Source organism: Canis lupus, chromosome 8 (assembly GCF_048164855.1).
Source record: "Canis lupus baileyi chromosome 8, mCanLup2.hap1, whole genome shotgun sequence".
NCBI lineage: Eukaryota > Metazoa > Chordata > Mammalia > Carnivora > Canidae > Canis > Canis lupus.
Genome location: NC_132845.1, coordinates 72,110,850 through 72,125,913, shown reverse-complemented (window position 1 = coordinate 72,125,913; position 15,064 = coordinate 72,110,850). Strand labels below are relative to the sequence as shown.

General features: G+C 45.6%; 1 protein-coding gene and 1 non-coding gene across 11 annotated transcripts in view; both read left to right on the top strand.

The window, feature by feature from the left end:
- Positions 1-15,064, top strand: part of LOC140639096 (general transcription factor II-I repeat domain-containing protein 2) — a 66,688-nt gene that overhangs the window by 10,207 nt on the left and 41,417 nt on the right. For 7 of the 10 annotated variants that reach the window (XR_012035946.1, XM_072837532.1, XM_072837530.1 and 4 more), the window contains exons 1-2: positions 587-672; positions 12,510-12,613. Coding sequence is in view for 8 of the 10 variants with exons in the window: in XM_072837532.1 (XP_072693633.1) it covers positions 12,515-12,613 (99 nt within the window). In the remaining 2 variants the exon portion in view is untranslated. Of the gene's footprint in view, positions 1-586; positions 673-12,509; positions 12,614-13,896; positions 13,945-15,064 lie in introns of those variants that run through there. The other 3 variants (XM_072837526.1, XM_072837531.1, XM_072837529.1) reach the window with 3 other exon arrangements.
- Positions 5,675-5,781, top strand: LOC140639217 (U6 spliceosomal RNA). Its single transcript, XR_012036009.1, has one exon. It is a non-coding gene; the product is annotated as a U6 spliceosomal RNA (small nuclear RNA).

Below are 15,064 nucleotides of genomic sequence, written 5' to 3'. Positions count from 1 at the left end.
GCTCATCGTCGACTGGCCAGGTCACCGACCCTGCCAAAAGGTCACCTGTGCAGTTTCCAACAAATAACTAGACGGCTTTGAAGCACGATCCCCGGTCACTGGAGCTGCGACCTCACAGCTTCCCAGCCGCGAGTTGCAGGGAGGCGCGCACAACCTCGCACGGAGCAGCTGCAGGGCAGGGGGTGGGCGCCCGGGCCGGCGGGGGGTGCGCGGAGGCACGTGCCGGCCACTCGGGGGCGGAGGCGGAGGCGGAGGCGGAGGCAGGGGCGCGCCGGCCCGGCCCGGCCTCCCGTCCCCCCGCCCCTCCCCCCCTCCCCTCCCCCCCTCCCCCCCGCCCCTCCCCCCTCCCCCCCGCCCCGCCGACCCCGGCCCGGCGCTCCGACTCCTCCAGCTCCGACAGCACCGGAAACGGCAACTCCCACTGGGGGCGCTGCGGACACACGAGTGGAGGCCGCCTTCCAGGAAGCCAAAAAAAAAAAAAAAAAAAGAAGTGGGGGGGGTAAGAAAGAAAGAGAAAAAGGAGGGATAGCGCGGAGCGGGCCCCGCCGCCGCGCCCACGCCCCGCCCCCGCCGCCGCCGCCCCGGCCGCCGCCCTCGCGCCCCGCCGCTCGCCGGCGGCCCAGCCCTCGGACCCCGCGTCCGCCCGGCGCCGTCCGCCCGCGGGGACCTCAGGTGCGTACCCCGCCCCCGCCCCCGCCGCGGCCGCCATGAGCAGCGGGCGCCTCTCCCGGGACCGTCTCCGCCCGCGGCGCTGGCCCAGGGGAGGCCGGGCTGGGGAGGCGGCGTCCACGCGCACCACGGGAGGCGCCCCGGACGCCGCGCGGCGGCCCCCATCGCCGTCCCCGCGGGCCGGGCCCGCAGTGGGGGTGGGGCGGGGAGGCCCCGCCGCGGGGACAGCGGTCGCGCGCCCGGACGCGCAGCCTGGCCGGCTCTGATTGGCTGGGCGGCGGGGGCGGGGGGCGGGCTCCGCGGGCTCCGGCTCCCTGGGCGCGCGCGCGAGAGGTCACGCTCCTGCGGCGGACGTGCGGCGCTCCTGCGGGGGCGGGGGCGGGGCGGGGCGGGGCGGGGCGGGGCGGCCGCTGGGAGGCTGCGGCCCCCGCCAGGCCCCCCACCGCTTCGGAGGAACGGCGCTCTCCGCGCGTCAGACCCGAGCCTCGCCGTTTCATTTTAGTTTTGAATGTTTTATTTGTTTGGGCGCCTGGGTGGCTCAGTGGCTGAGCGGCTGCCTTGGGCCCGGGGCCTGATCCTGCAGTCCCGGGATCGAGCCCCACGTCGGGCTCCCCGCAGGGAGCCTGCTCCGCCCCCTGCCTGGGTCTCTGCCTCTCTCTCTCTGTGTCTCTCATGAATGAATTAATGCAATCTTAAAAAACCAAACCAAACCAAACCCCACAGAGCTGGTGCCAGGTCGCAGCAGGGGTCACCTGCCGGGGCGATGGGACGGGCTCAGCCCCTGAAGTCAGCTGCCCCAGCCCTGGGTCTTCTCCTGGACGTTCCCTTCCCTGATCCCAGGCTGCCCAGCTTGGAACGGATGCTCACGTGGTCTTAGGCGCTGCAGCTGCCGAGTCTGTTTCCACGTGCCCTGGACCGTTTCAGGGTTTTCTGGCCCTCGTTTTGCCTTTGTGACCTGCCGTGTCTGTGCAGGGCTGTCTCACTTGGGAGCGGTGGTGGCTTTTACTCACCTTTGTTCCCCGGTGCTTTTCCTGGGAACAGAATATGTTCTCAAATAGCAGGTGCTCAAGACATAGTTTTAAATTTTTATGGGTTTATTTTGACTAAGCTAAAGTTCTAGACGATCTGTTAATCATTTAAATTTAATTTAAAAATTTATGACCTTGAAAATACGAATTATTTCTAGTTCTCTTCCATACTCCTTGATAATTAGGGGATAGATAGCTTGTTGTCTTGACGTTTGCTGTTGTTCTTTTACACTTTTTTCTGGTTTGGGGATGCCTGGGTGGCTCAGTCTGTTAAGCAGCCAATTTTCCTTTCCTTTCCTTCCCTTTCCCTTTCCCTTTCCCTTTCCCTTTCCCTTTCCCTTTTTCTTTTCTTTTCTTTTCTTTTCTTTTCTTTTCTTTTCTTTTCTTTTTTTAATTTTTAAAAATTCGCTGGACCACCAGGGCTGCCCAAGCAGCCAATTCTTAATTTCCACTCAGGTCATGATCTCTGGGCCCTGGGACCCAGCCCTGTATCAGGCTTTGGATTGGGGGGTGAGGGGAGTCTGCTTGAGGATTCTCTCTCCCTCCCTCTCCATCAGCTCTTCCCCCCAGCCTGCCCACTCGCCGTTCTCTTTCTCTAAAATAAATAAATCTTTGGGTGCCTGGGTAGCTCAGTGAGTTAGGCATCTGCCTTCAGCTCAGGTTGTGATCTCAAGGTTCTGGGATCTCTCACCATGTCATCAGGCTCTCTGCTCAGCAGGGTGTCTACTTCTCTGTCCCCCACTGCTTCTCCCCTCCACTCATGCATGCTCGTGCTTTCCCTCCCTCTAATATATAAAAATCTTTAAAAGGATAAATCTTTAAAAACTTTTTTAGGGATCCCTGGGTGGCGCAGCGGTTTGGCGCCTGCCTTTGGCCCAGGGCGTGATCCTGGAGACCCGGGATCGAATCCCACGTCAGGCTCCCGGTGCCTGGAGCCTGCTTCTCCCTGCCTATGTCTCTGCCTCTCTCTCTCTTTGTGACTATCATAAATAAATAAAAATTAAAAAAATAAAAAACAACATTTTTAATTTAAATTTTTTCCGGTTTTATTGAAATATAATTGACATATAACATTTCATTAGTTTTAGGTATACAACATAGTGATTTTAATATATGTATATATTGCAAAATGATCACACCACTAGTTTAGTCAACATCACCTTGTGTAGTTACAGATTTTTGTTGTTTTGTGATGGGAACTTTTATTTTTAAAAAACTATTTATTTATTTATTCATGAGAGAGACAGAGACACAGGTAGAGGGAGAAGCAGGCTCCATGTAGGGAGCCGGATGTGGGACTCGATCCTGGTACTCCGGGATCACGCCCAGAGCCTAAGGCAGATAGATGCTCAACTGCTGAGCCACCCAGGAGTCCCTGATGAGAACTTTTTAAGATTCATTGATTGAGGGGATCCCTGGGTGGCTCAGCGGTTTGGCACCTGCCTTCAGCTCAGGGCGTGATCCTGGGGTCCCAGGATCGAGTCCCACGTCGGGCTCCCTGTGTGGAGCCTGCTTCTCCCTCTGCCTCTGTCTCTGCCTCTCTCTCTCTCTATCCGTGTCTCTCATGAATAAATAAAATCTTAAAAAAAAGATTGATTGATTGATTGATTTGAGAGTGTGAGCCCATCAGTGGGGGGAGGAGCAGAGGGAGAAGGAGAAGCAGACTCCCCACTGAGCCGGGAGCCCTGCACAGGACTTGATCTCAGCACTCTGGGATCATAACTTGAGCCAAAGGCAGGCACTTAACCAACTGAGCCACCCAGATGTCCCTCTCTTCGCAACTTTTAAACATACGGTATGGTATTGTTAACTATAACTGCCATGCGGTACATTATATCCCTAGGACTGACTGATTTATTGATTGATTTTTAAGATTTTAAACGTTTTTATTTTTTTAAAGATTTTATTTATTTATTCACGAGAGACACACAGAGACAGGCAGAGACATAGACAGAGGGAGAAACAGGCTCCCCATAGGGAGCCTATTGCGACACTGGATCCCCGGATCTGGGATCATCCCCTGAGCTGAAGGCAGATGCTCAAATGCTGAGCCACCCAGGTGTCCCAAGATTAAAAAAAAAAAAAAAATTTAAAGTAATCTCTACACCCAACGTGGGGCTCAAACTCAAGCCTAAGAATTTCACTCTGGCCAGCCAGGTGCCCCAGGACTTACAGGACTTACATTTTTATGACTGGAAGTTGTACCTTTAACTCCCTCCTCCATACATTTCTGTGGCCCAGACTGTGGAAAAGGTGGCACCTTGGGACTAAATAAAATTAAGGCCTCGCACACCTGAAAAATGCACCTTTGGAAAGGAAAACCTAGGAACAGTTTGAAAAATAAACTGGGCCCCTATCTCAACACGTGAGAAGTTTGATAAATGGAGCCTATTGACATTGCAAATGCTGAACGTTGGACGTGATGGGAATGAACACTAGATCAGGGATGGGCAACCTTTTTCTGTGCAAGGCCGGATAATAAATATTTTTGGTCTAGGGGACATATGGTCTCTGTCACATGCATGCAACCCTGCCTTTACAGGAAAGCAGCCACAGCTGAGATACAAACAAACGAGTGTGGCTGTGTTCCAATAAAACTTCATTGACAAATATATGAGGCAATCTGGATTTGACACACAGGCTGCAGATTGTTGACTCCTGTTCACAACGCAGAGTACTAACCACTATACCATCACGGCCTGTTGACTCCCGTTCAGAATGCTTACTTATCATTAGTAAAATGTTACACTGAAATGGTGAGACAGATAATCCTCAAGGATTGCTGGGGAAACTATTTAAGATTTGAAAGGGTTTTTGTTTTGTTTTGTTTTTAGTTTATATCTCCAATCTTAAAAAGAGCAAAAAGTTGGGGTGCCTGGCTGGTTCAGTGAGAAGAGCATGCTACTCTTGATCTTGGGGTTGTAAATTCAAGCTCCACATTGAGTGTAGAGATTGCTTAAATAAATAAACTTTAAAAAAAGTAATAAAAGGGGATCCCTGGGTGGCGCAGCGGTTTAGCTAGCGCCTGCCTTTGGCCCAGGGCGCGATCCTGGAGACCCAGGATCGAATCCCACATCAGGCTCCCGGTGCATGGAGCCTGCTTCTCCCTCTGCCTATGTCTCTGCCTCTCTCTCTCTCTCTCTGTGACTATCATAAATAAATAAAAAAATTAAAAAAAAGAAAAAAAAAGTAATAAAAGAGCAAAAAGTTAAGTGTTGTGTAAATCCTATGATCCAAATGAATGTTGCTTATGTATTAGATTTTAATAGAAAAAGTGAATCACCCTGTAGGCTTTGGGGGATTTTACTCTGGTATAAGCTCTCCCTGTTAAAGATTTTTAGCTTTGCTACAATGCAGTGATTTTTTTTTCCCTCAGGAAAATATTCTCAGGGTGGGAGACCTCAGGCCATCTTCTAATCATGTTTCATTATTTTGTTTTAAGTAATCTCTATACCCAAGTTTGGGGCTCAAACTTACAACCCCAAGATCAGGAGTTTTACGTTCTACCAACTGGGCCAGGCAGGTGCCCTCATGTTTCATTATTTTTGATGTTCCATTAATGCACAGGGTGTTCTAAGTCATAAAATAGAAAAGACAAGGCTCCTGTCTCCATTTGTTGTTAAAGTAAAGGATGCAACAAAACAATAATTATGCAACACTCATTTTTGTCATTGCTGGTAGCACAGTTGATACCAACTAATAATATATTTTTTAGTTCCACCTAGCTTTATTGTGCATATTACTTATTCTCTGTTATAAACCAGAGTTTTGACATCACAGTCCTCTTAGGGATTACTTTGGTATAATTAACAGACATGATACTTGTACCTACTGGTGCTAACAGATGTCAGTCAAGCAACTTTTGAGTTTTATTTATTTATTTATTTATTTATTTATTTTTTAACTTTTGAGTTTTAGAGGAAGGCTTTGTTAAAGCTTCTCTATGTGAGGAATTGTGCAAAATAATAGATACAATGGTGCCGCCTTTGGCAGCACATATACTAAAATTGGAACAATACAGAGAAGATTAGCGTGGCCCCTTTGCAAGGACGACACAATAATAGAGATGTTGTACCATACATGCATTTAACTTAGAGTTTAATCATGGTTGAACCGCAAAAAAGAAATGAGAAAAATCACTATTTAAATATCGTAGGGAGTGCTTGGGTGGCTCAAGTTGGGCATCTGACTTTGGCTTAGGTCATGGTTTCAGGGTCCTCAGGTTAAGTCCTGATTGGGCTCCACGCTCAGTGGGGGAGTCTGCTTTGCCCCTTCCCTCTGCTCGCCCCCCTCCAGTCATGCTAGTGAATAGATAAAATCTTTAAATGAATGAATGAATGAAAAAAAATTATATATGTATAGGCACTTTCTGTCATTCCAGTGAGGGACATGCAGGAGATGGGAGCCTGGAATATACCAGTGCCTTAAATGGTCTCAGTTCTCTGGGCTTTCTCAATACAAACATTTCAGAACACCCACGTGTGATTCCAGTGTGTTTTTCAGGGTGCCTCGCTGGCTTAGCTAGTAGAGCATACATCTCTTGATGTCTCTTGATCTCAGGGTTGTAAATTCGAGCCCTGTGTTGAGTGTAGAGATTAATTAAAAATAAAATATTTTTTAAAGGATTTTATTTATTTTTTTAAAGATTATTTATTTATTTACTCATGAGAATACACAGAGAGGAGAGAGAGAGAGAGGCAGAGACACAGGTAAAGGGAGAAGCAGGCTCCATGCAGGGAGCCCGACATGGGACTCGATCCTGGGTCTCCAGGATCATGCCCTGGGCTGAAGGCGGCGCTAAACCACTGAGCCACCTGGGCTGCCCTTTTTTAAAGGTTTTATTTATTCATGAGAGACACACACACACACACACAGATTGAGAGAGAGAGGTGCAGAGACACAGGCAGAGGGAGAAGCAGGCCCCTCACAGGGAACCTGATGGGGTACTCCATCCCAGATCCACGACCTGAGCTGAAGGCAGGTGCCCAACTGCTGAGCCACCCAGGCATCTATTTTTTTGTTTTGTTTTGTTTTCTTTTCTTTTCTTTTAGGATTATTTATTTGAGAGAGAGTATGAATGGTGGGGAGGGGCCGAGGTAGAGGAGACAAGCAGATTCCTCACTGAGCGGGGAGTCCAACATAGGGCTGGATCCCATAAGCTTGAGATCATGACCTGAGCCTAAGGCAGAGGCTTAACTGACTGAGCCACCCAGGCACCTCTTTTAAAAGATTTGATTGATTGATTGATTGGGCACCTGGGTGGCTCAGGGGGTTAAGCGTCTGCCTTAGGCTCAGGTCATGATTTCAGGGTCCTGGGATGGAGCCCCCACATCTGTCTCCCTGTTCAGCAGGGAGTCCGCTTCTTCCTCTCTCTCTGCCCCTCCCCACTGCTTGTTCTCTCAAATAAATAAAATCTTTTTTAAAAACCCAAAAAGTGTTTGAGTTAGTTTACTCTGAAGGATGGTGGTCAAGAATCAGGTTTTTTTTTTTTTTTGAAAGATTTTTATTTATTTATTCATGAGAGACACACAGAAATAGGCAGAGAGACAAGGAGAACCAGGCTCCCTGCAGGGAGCCTAATGCTGGACTTGATCCCAGGACCCAGGGATCACGACCCAAGCCAAAGGCAGATGCTCAACCACTGAGCCACCCAGGTGTCCCAAGAGTATCATTTTTTTTTTAAGATTTTATTTATTTATTCATGAGAGACACACAGAGAAGCAGAGACACAGTAGGACAGAGAGGAGACTGCAGAAATCCTGATGCGGGTCTCGATCCCAGGACCCCAGGATCACACCCCAAGCCAAAAGCAGATGCTCAACCAGCATCTGAGCATGCTGAGCCACCCAGGTGTCCCAAGTATCAGTTTCTTTTTTTTTTTTTTAATTTTTATTTATTTATGATAGTCACAGAGAGAGAGAGAGAGAGAGAGGCAGAGACACAGGCAGAGGGAGAAGCAGGCTCCATGCACTGGGAGCCCCACGTGGGATTCGATCCCGGGTATCCAGGATCACGCCCTGGGCCAAAGGCAGGCGCCAAACCGCTGCGCCACCCAGGGATCCCCCAAGTATCAGTTTCTTAACCATGATTTATTTATTTTTTCTTAAGTAGTCTCCACAGTAACATGGGGCTTGAACTCATGATCTTGAGATCAAGAGTTGCATACTCTACCAGGTGAGCCAGCCAGGAGCCCATCTTAGTAAAATTTTTAAACAATAGCAATAATCTATTAAAGTGTTTTGAGCCCTACTTTACTTTTAAAACAATGCAAATTTACCCATATTGATCCTTTTTAATAACAAATAAATACATTATTGCTTTATCTTAGATAAAAATTGAACACCTGTTCAATATATCTAAAGGTTCATTTTAAAATCTTTGTGAGATTTCTGTAACTTCCAATGGGAAAATAATTCTATTTCAATCAGGTAATGCAGCTGATTTCTGAAAACATAGACAGGACTTTGGAGTGAAAGCTCTAGTTTCAGTACACTTACTTTGCATAAAATAAAAATTGTTTCAAGTCGTGCCCTTCTTATGAAAGAATTTCATCTGAATTCTTTTTTTTTTTTTTTAAGATTTTTTATTTACTTCTTAGAGAGAGAGAGAGAGAGGGAAAATGAGCAGGAGAGCGGGAGAGGGAGAAGCAGACCTCTTGCTGAGCAGGGAGCCTGATGCAGGACTCTATCCCAGGACCCCAGGATCACAACCCGAGCCAAAGGCAGACGCTCAACCACTGAGCCATCCAGGCACCCCTAATCTGAATTCTTAATGATGCATTCTAGAGACTGATTTTCCCAAAAAAGAATTACATAGCCCAGTGGATGGACCATACAATTTTTGGAAATAGAAATGTACAAATAATTGATACAGAGTATAGTCAATTTCTAAAAATAATTGTTAAAAATTTGAAACAATTTTGAACTTGCAGGAAAGTTGCCAGTATGGTACAAAGAACTTTATTTTTTCTGAACCATTTGAGAGAAATTATGAACCTGATGTTTTTTTTTTTTTAATTTTTATTTATTTATGATAGTCACACACAGAGAGAGAGAGAGAGAGAGGTAGAGACACAGGCAGAGGGAGAAGCAGGCTCCATGCACCGGGAGCCCGACGTGGGATTCGATCCTGGGTCTCCAGGATTGTGCCCTGGGCCAAAGGCAGGCGCTAAACCGCTGCGCCACCCAGGGATCCCATGAACCTGGTGTTCTATTATTCCTGAAGTACTTAACAGTGTATATTTCCTATCAACAAAAATAGCCTGCATAGCAGCCGTATTACAATCAAAATAAAGTTAGCCCAGATACATTGTAATCCTAAGACTTCATTAAGTTTTATCAGTCATCCTGGTAATGGGACGGTAAAGGGAAAGTACTTTGCAAACCACATATAAGGGACTTATGTCAAGAACATAGAAAGAACTCTATAAATTCAATAAGAAAAAATAAGCCGGTTTTTAAATGAACAAAAATTTGAACAGGCATTTTCACCAAAAAAGATAAGATATAAGGATGGGAGATAAGCACACGTAAAGCTTCCCAGCATCATTAGTCATTAAGAAAATGCAAATTCAGACCACAGAGTAATATCACCACTTGGGAATTCTCTTGTATTTTCGATAGGAACCCAAAATGGTATAGTCACTTTGGATAGCAGTTTGGTACTTTATTATAAAGTTTAAAATACATACTTCTCATATGACCCAGCAATCTCACTCTTAGGCATTTACCCAAGAGAAATGGAAACAGGTATGTGAATGGTCATAGTGGCTTTGTTCATAATAGTCAAGAACTGCAGACAGCTCAGATGTTCCTCACCTGGCTAAAGGATAAATAACCATTGAATCGCTACAGTGAAATAAATACTCAGAAGTAAAAAGAATAAACAACTAACAGAGCAACAATACAGGGTAGGATTCCATTTATATGACATTCTGGAATAAGCAAAACTAGAGACAGAAACATCGTTATTGCTAGGGTTTGGGATGGGGTTATGGATCGAGTACAAAGGGGCATGGAGGAATTTTGGGGGTGATGGAAATGTTCTATACTTTGATTTTAGTGGTGGCTACTTGACTTCATGTTTATTAAAATGTATAGATCTGTATACTAAAAAGTGAGCTTCCATAAATTATGCCTTGATTTTAAAAATTTAGGGGGTGCCTAGGTGGCTCAGTCGGTTGAATGGCCAGCTCTTGATTTCGGCTTTAGTCATGATCTCAACGTCCCGAGATCAAGCCCCATGATGGGCTCTGTGGCAAAGCTGCTTTGAGGATTCTCTCCCCTGTTCTCTCTATGCCTCCTCCTCACATGCTTTCCCTGAAATAAATAAATCTTAAAAAAATTTTTTTTAATGACATGAACAGGGATTTAAAGAAATGAAATGTAATCCCAGTAAGGATCTGGTTTACAGCAGTTGCAAAGAATTTTTTTTGAGAGGGGTGAGCAGGGGCGAGGTGGTATGGTGAAAGGCAGAGGGAGAGAGAGAATCTTAAAAGCAGGCTCCATACCCAGTGTGGAGCCCCACGTGGGCTCAGTCCCAGGACCCTGAGATCATGACCTGAGCTGAAATCAAGAGTTGGATGCTCAACCAGTTGAGCCATTGAGCCATTCACATACCCAGCTAACGAATATTTATAATAAAAACTTCCCTGTACTTTTTTTTTTTTTAACTTCCCTGTACTTAAAAGGAGACAGTGAATGATCATCTTGACCATTTTTCTTCTTGTTGAAAAAAATCTGCAGACATGAACAATGTTTGAGTTCAGGGATGTGTGCCCCACTTTGACTGCTTTTTGGTCTGCTTCATCATGAGGCCTCTTGGAGGTTATTTTAAGGACATAAAAGGCCATGTCCTAGGTTTTTTTTTTCTTTTCATTTTATAAACTACCCCCACATAAGTAGTTTATAATGACAGACTTCTGCTCATTCTCAAATATTGGTATGATAACGAGAGTCAAAGTTTTTATTTTAAGATAATTATCTAAAAGCTTCAAATTGGGGGCACCCACATGGTTCATTCAGTTGAGCTTCCAACTCTTGATCTCACCTCAGGTCATGATCTTGGGGTCATGGGTTCATGCCCAGCATGGAGCCTACTTTAAATAATAATAACAAAAGGGGAAAAAAAACGTTCAAATTGAAGAATGTGTATTTATCTGTTTGTGGCCATGTCATGCTTGCTATGAAGTCCCATTCTCTCACATTCATTTCATAATAGGGAGACCAACTTATAAAATTTTTTAATCAAAGCAATTTGCATTGTAATGACTCTGCTAGGCTATGGTCTTTCTCAGGAAGAGTATAAATCTAATTAAGGCATCCTCAAGTGTTTTCAGAGAATTGAGATAGTGGCATTTTTTTAGACTCTCTTTTCAGGCTGCTCTACTAGCACGTTGGCTAGGGTATGCTGTGGTTTAAAGTACCGCCTGGTGGCGGTGGATTACAGAAGCAAGGATTTATTTCTTGCTTCATTAAAGGACTATTGTGAGCTGGCTGTAGTGTCTATGCCATGGTTTCTTCAACCACAGTTGATGGAACTGTCCCGTAGGGAATAGTGGTGGTGATTTTACAGAGAAACAGGGAGTGTTGCAAAGCCTCTGCCTGAAAGTGATGTCACTCCCTTGATGTCACTGCCCAAGGCAAGGCACATGGCCACATAGCATTCAGGTGGGCAAGGAATCAAAGCACTGAGAGAGAAACATTTGTGAGTCTTTTTTTTTTTTTTTTAAGATTTTATTTATTTTCTCATGGGAGACACAGAGAGAGAGGCAGAGACACAGGCAGAGGGAGAAGCAGGCTCCCTGCCCAGAACCTGACGTGAGACTCGATCCCAGGACCCTGGGATCACGACCTGACTTGAAGGCAGATGCTCAACCGCTAAGCCACCCAGGCACCCCCTTTGTGAATATCTCTGAATAACCTTATACAACCACCATACTTCACTCCCTTAGATCCATCTTTAGGCTTCATCTGAGTATCCGGGTTATCTGTTAATTTTTCTTTTGCTTACAAATATAATTAAGCCAGCCACTTTGGGGCCATGACATAGCTGGCAGCATTTCTTTTGCATTCTCTATTTCTAAAAATCCTTTCTATGGTGCTGGAGAAATTTTTCTAAAGACATTTTGGGATGTTACATTGATTTAGACTTTGGAGGAATTTAGAGTGAGCTTTTATACCAGAGAAATCCTACTGGGAAAAGGAAGTTGGGATTGTCTCTTCTCACCTTTAGCATACTTCTCACTTCTCTCTTTTGTACTTGGGAATTGGAATTTAGTGTCAGGCACTCCTGTGTGGGGTCTGATGGAACATCATCAGATCAGTGTTCCCCTCCTCAACCAGGAGGTGGTTAATTGTGCTTTTCCAGCAAACAACCAGAATTTATTTTATGAGGAGACAATGTCTAGGTTTGATGGAAAACATGCTTCATGAGAATTAGCATTACTTACCAGAGATCTTGGGAAGAGACTTTATCTTTTTTTTTTAATTATTTATTTGAGAGAGAGTGTGTGAGTGAGAGAGAGAGCATGAGCAGAGGGTGGGGCAGAGGGAGAAGCAGACTCCCCACTGAGCAGGGAGCCTGATGTGGGACTTGACCCTGGGACCCTACAGTCATGACCTGCCTGAGCTGAAGGCAGACACTTAACCAGCTGAACCACCCAGGCACCCCAAACCACTTTATGTCTTTAGTTTCTTTACCTGTAAAGGGAGGTTGGAAGTGGGTTATCAGTGAGGACCTTGCAGCTCTAAACATGTGCTTGGAGGACACTGGATTTCTACCGCTCACTTTCTTATTACTTCTCTTGGACAGGGATCATGGCCCAAGTGGCAGTGTCTGCCCTACCTATGGAAAACGAGGAGTCCTCGGAGAGCAGGATGGTGGTGACATTCCTTGTGTCTGCTCTGGAATCCATGGTGAGGTGGTCTGCAGTTCTATAAAAATGTCCCCTAGTGGGATCACTGTCGAAATAACAGCTGGGCCACACTTCACTGTCCCTGTCTGTGTAACTATATTCTTCTTCATAGAGGTTGCGGGCTCATCAGGTAATCTTTAAAAAAAGGCACTTCTTACGTTATGGATGTAATTATATCAATGTGAGCTTTCCAGATTGGAAAATTTAACAAGGATGTCTCTGTTTCCTTGAGAATGGTTTTGCTGTAAATGCGGAGGTAAGCTAATAGTCCATTTATATGCCTCTATTTAGCTCCACCATGTAAAATGGATCTTGTGGGTGAAAACTTGGTGAGAAATGTACATGACCTCAAGGTATCTGATCACAGAATACTTATTGATTAGAAAGGGAAATCAGAGACATCTGGGTGGCTCAGTGGTTGAGCATCTGCCTTTGGCTCGATGGTGATCCCAGGGTCCTGTGAGTTGAGTCCCACATTGGGCTCCCTGCAGGGAGCCTGCTTTTCCCACTGCCTGTATCTCTGCCTCTCTTTCTGTGTCTCTCATGAATAAATAAATAAAAATCTTTAAAAAAAAAAGAAAGGAAGGGAAGATCAACACCTTTATAAAAGGGACAAGTGTGAGAGACGCCCCCTTAATCAAGTGATCAGAGTGGCCATCAGCAGTAATGGGACAGACCAGTATCATGTGCCTCCTGATGGGATGCTCGGGAAGGGGCTTCGCCCTTGCTGTGACATTCCTGCCAAAAACACCTGACCTGAATCTAATGGGGAAATACCAGACAAAGCCAAATTAAGGGATGTTCTACAAAATAACTGGGGTGGACTTTTTTTTTTTTTTAAGATTTTATCTATTTTTTTTAAAGATTTTATTTATTTATTCATGAGAGACAGAGAGAGAGAGACAGAGACAGACAGAGACAGAGATACAGGCAGAGGAAGAAGCAGGCTCCATGCAGGGAGCCATGTGGGACTCGATCCCGGTCTCCAGGATCAGGCCCCGGGCTGAAGGCGGCACTAAACCACTGAGCCACTCAGGCTGCCCTCTATTTATTATTTTTGAGAGAGAACAAGAGAAAGTGTGAGTGGAGGGGCAGACAGAGGGAGAGGAACAAGCAGACTCCCTGCTGAGCCGAGAGCCGACGTGGGGCTGGATCCCATGAACCTGAGATCATGACCTGCGCCAAAACCAAGAGTCAAAACCTGAGCTCAACGCACTGAGCCACCCAGGCTGCCCCTTGGGCTGAACTTCGAGTAAATGTCAACTGCAGGAGACACAAAAGACTGGAGAACCATTCCAGATGGAAACACAAAAGACTGAAGAGCTCACTCAGGTAGAAACTGTGACCCTGGATTGGATCCTTGACCAGAAAAAATAAACAAATTGATCCATTTTTCTCTTTCTTTAAAGAAGATTATTGGGTTAATTGACCATATACCACACACACATAGCTCCCTCTCACATACATGTGTGTGTATGTACATATGCGCACACAGATACACATGGCCCTACACCCATCATATTTATTTATTTGTTTGTTTGTTTGTTTATTTAATCTTTACAAAAGATTTTATCCATTTATTTGAGACAGAGAGCAAAGCCAGCGGTGGGGTCACGGAGGGGCAGAGGGAAAAGTAGGCTTCTCACTGAACGGAGAGACCCATGTGAGGCTCGATCCTAGGACCTTGGAATCATCTGAGCCAAAAGCAGACACCCAACTAATTGAGCCACCCAGGTGCCCCTAAACCCATCATATTTAAACCATAGAAAACCAGGGATAATAAAAATAAAACAAAAACAAACAAACAAAAAAAAGAAAACCAGGGATGCCTGGGTGGCTCAGTGGTTAAGTGTCTGCCTTCAGCTCAGGGCATGATCCTGGATTCCCGGGATCAAGCCCTGCATTGGGCTCCTTGCATGGAGCCTGCTTCTCCTCCCTCTGCCTGTGTCTCAACCTCTCTCTGTATGTCTCTCATGAATAAATAAATAAAATCTTAAAAAAAAAAAAAAAGGAAACCAAATGTAAAGAGAAATCTTGAAAGCGTCCCAGGGGTAACTGAATAATGGCCCTTAGAGATGTCCCTATCCTCACCCTGGTACCTGTGAATGTTCTTATTTGGCAAAGGGAACTTTACAGATGTGATTAAGTTAAGAATCTTGAGATATGGAAATTATCAAAGATTATCTGAGAGTAGATAAAACTGTTTTTAAAAAACACCTTGGAGGGCAGACCCAGTGGCGCACAGCGGTTTAGCGCCACCTTCAGCCCAGGACGTGATCCTGGAGACCCGGGATCGAGTTCCGCGTCGGGCTCTCTGCATGGAGCCTGCTTCTCCCTCTGCCTGTGTCTCTGCCTCTCTCACTGTGTGTCTCTATGAATAAAATAAAATAAAAAATTAAAAAAATTTTTAAAAACACCTTGGAATAAATTTTCAAAGAAAATATCAGGATCT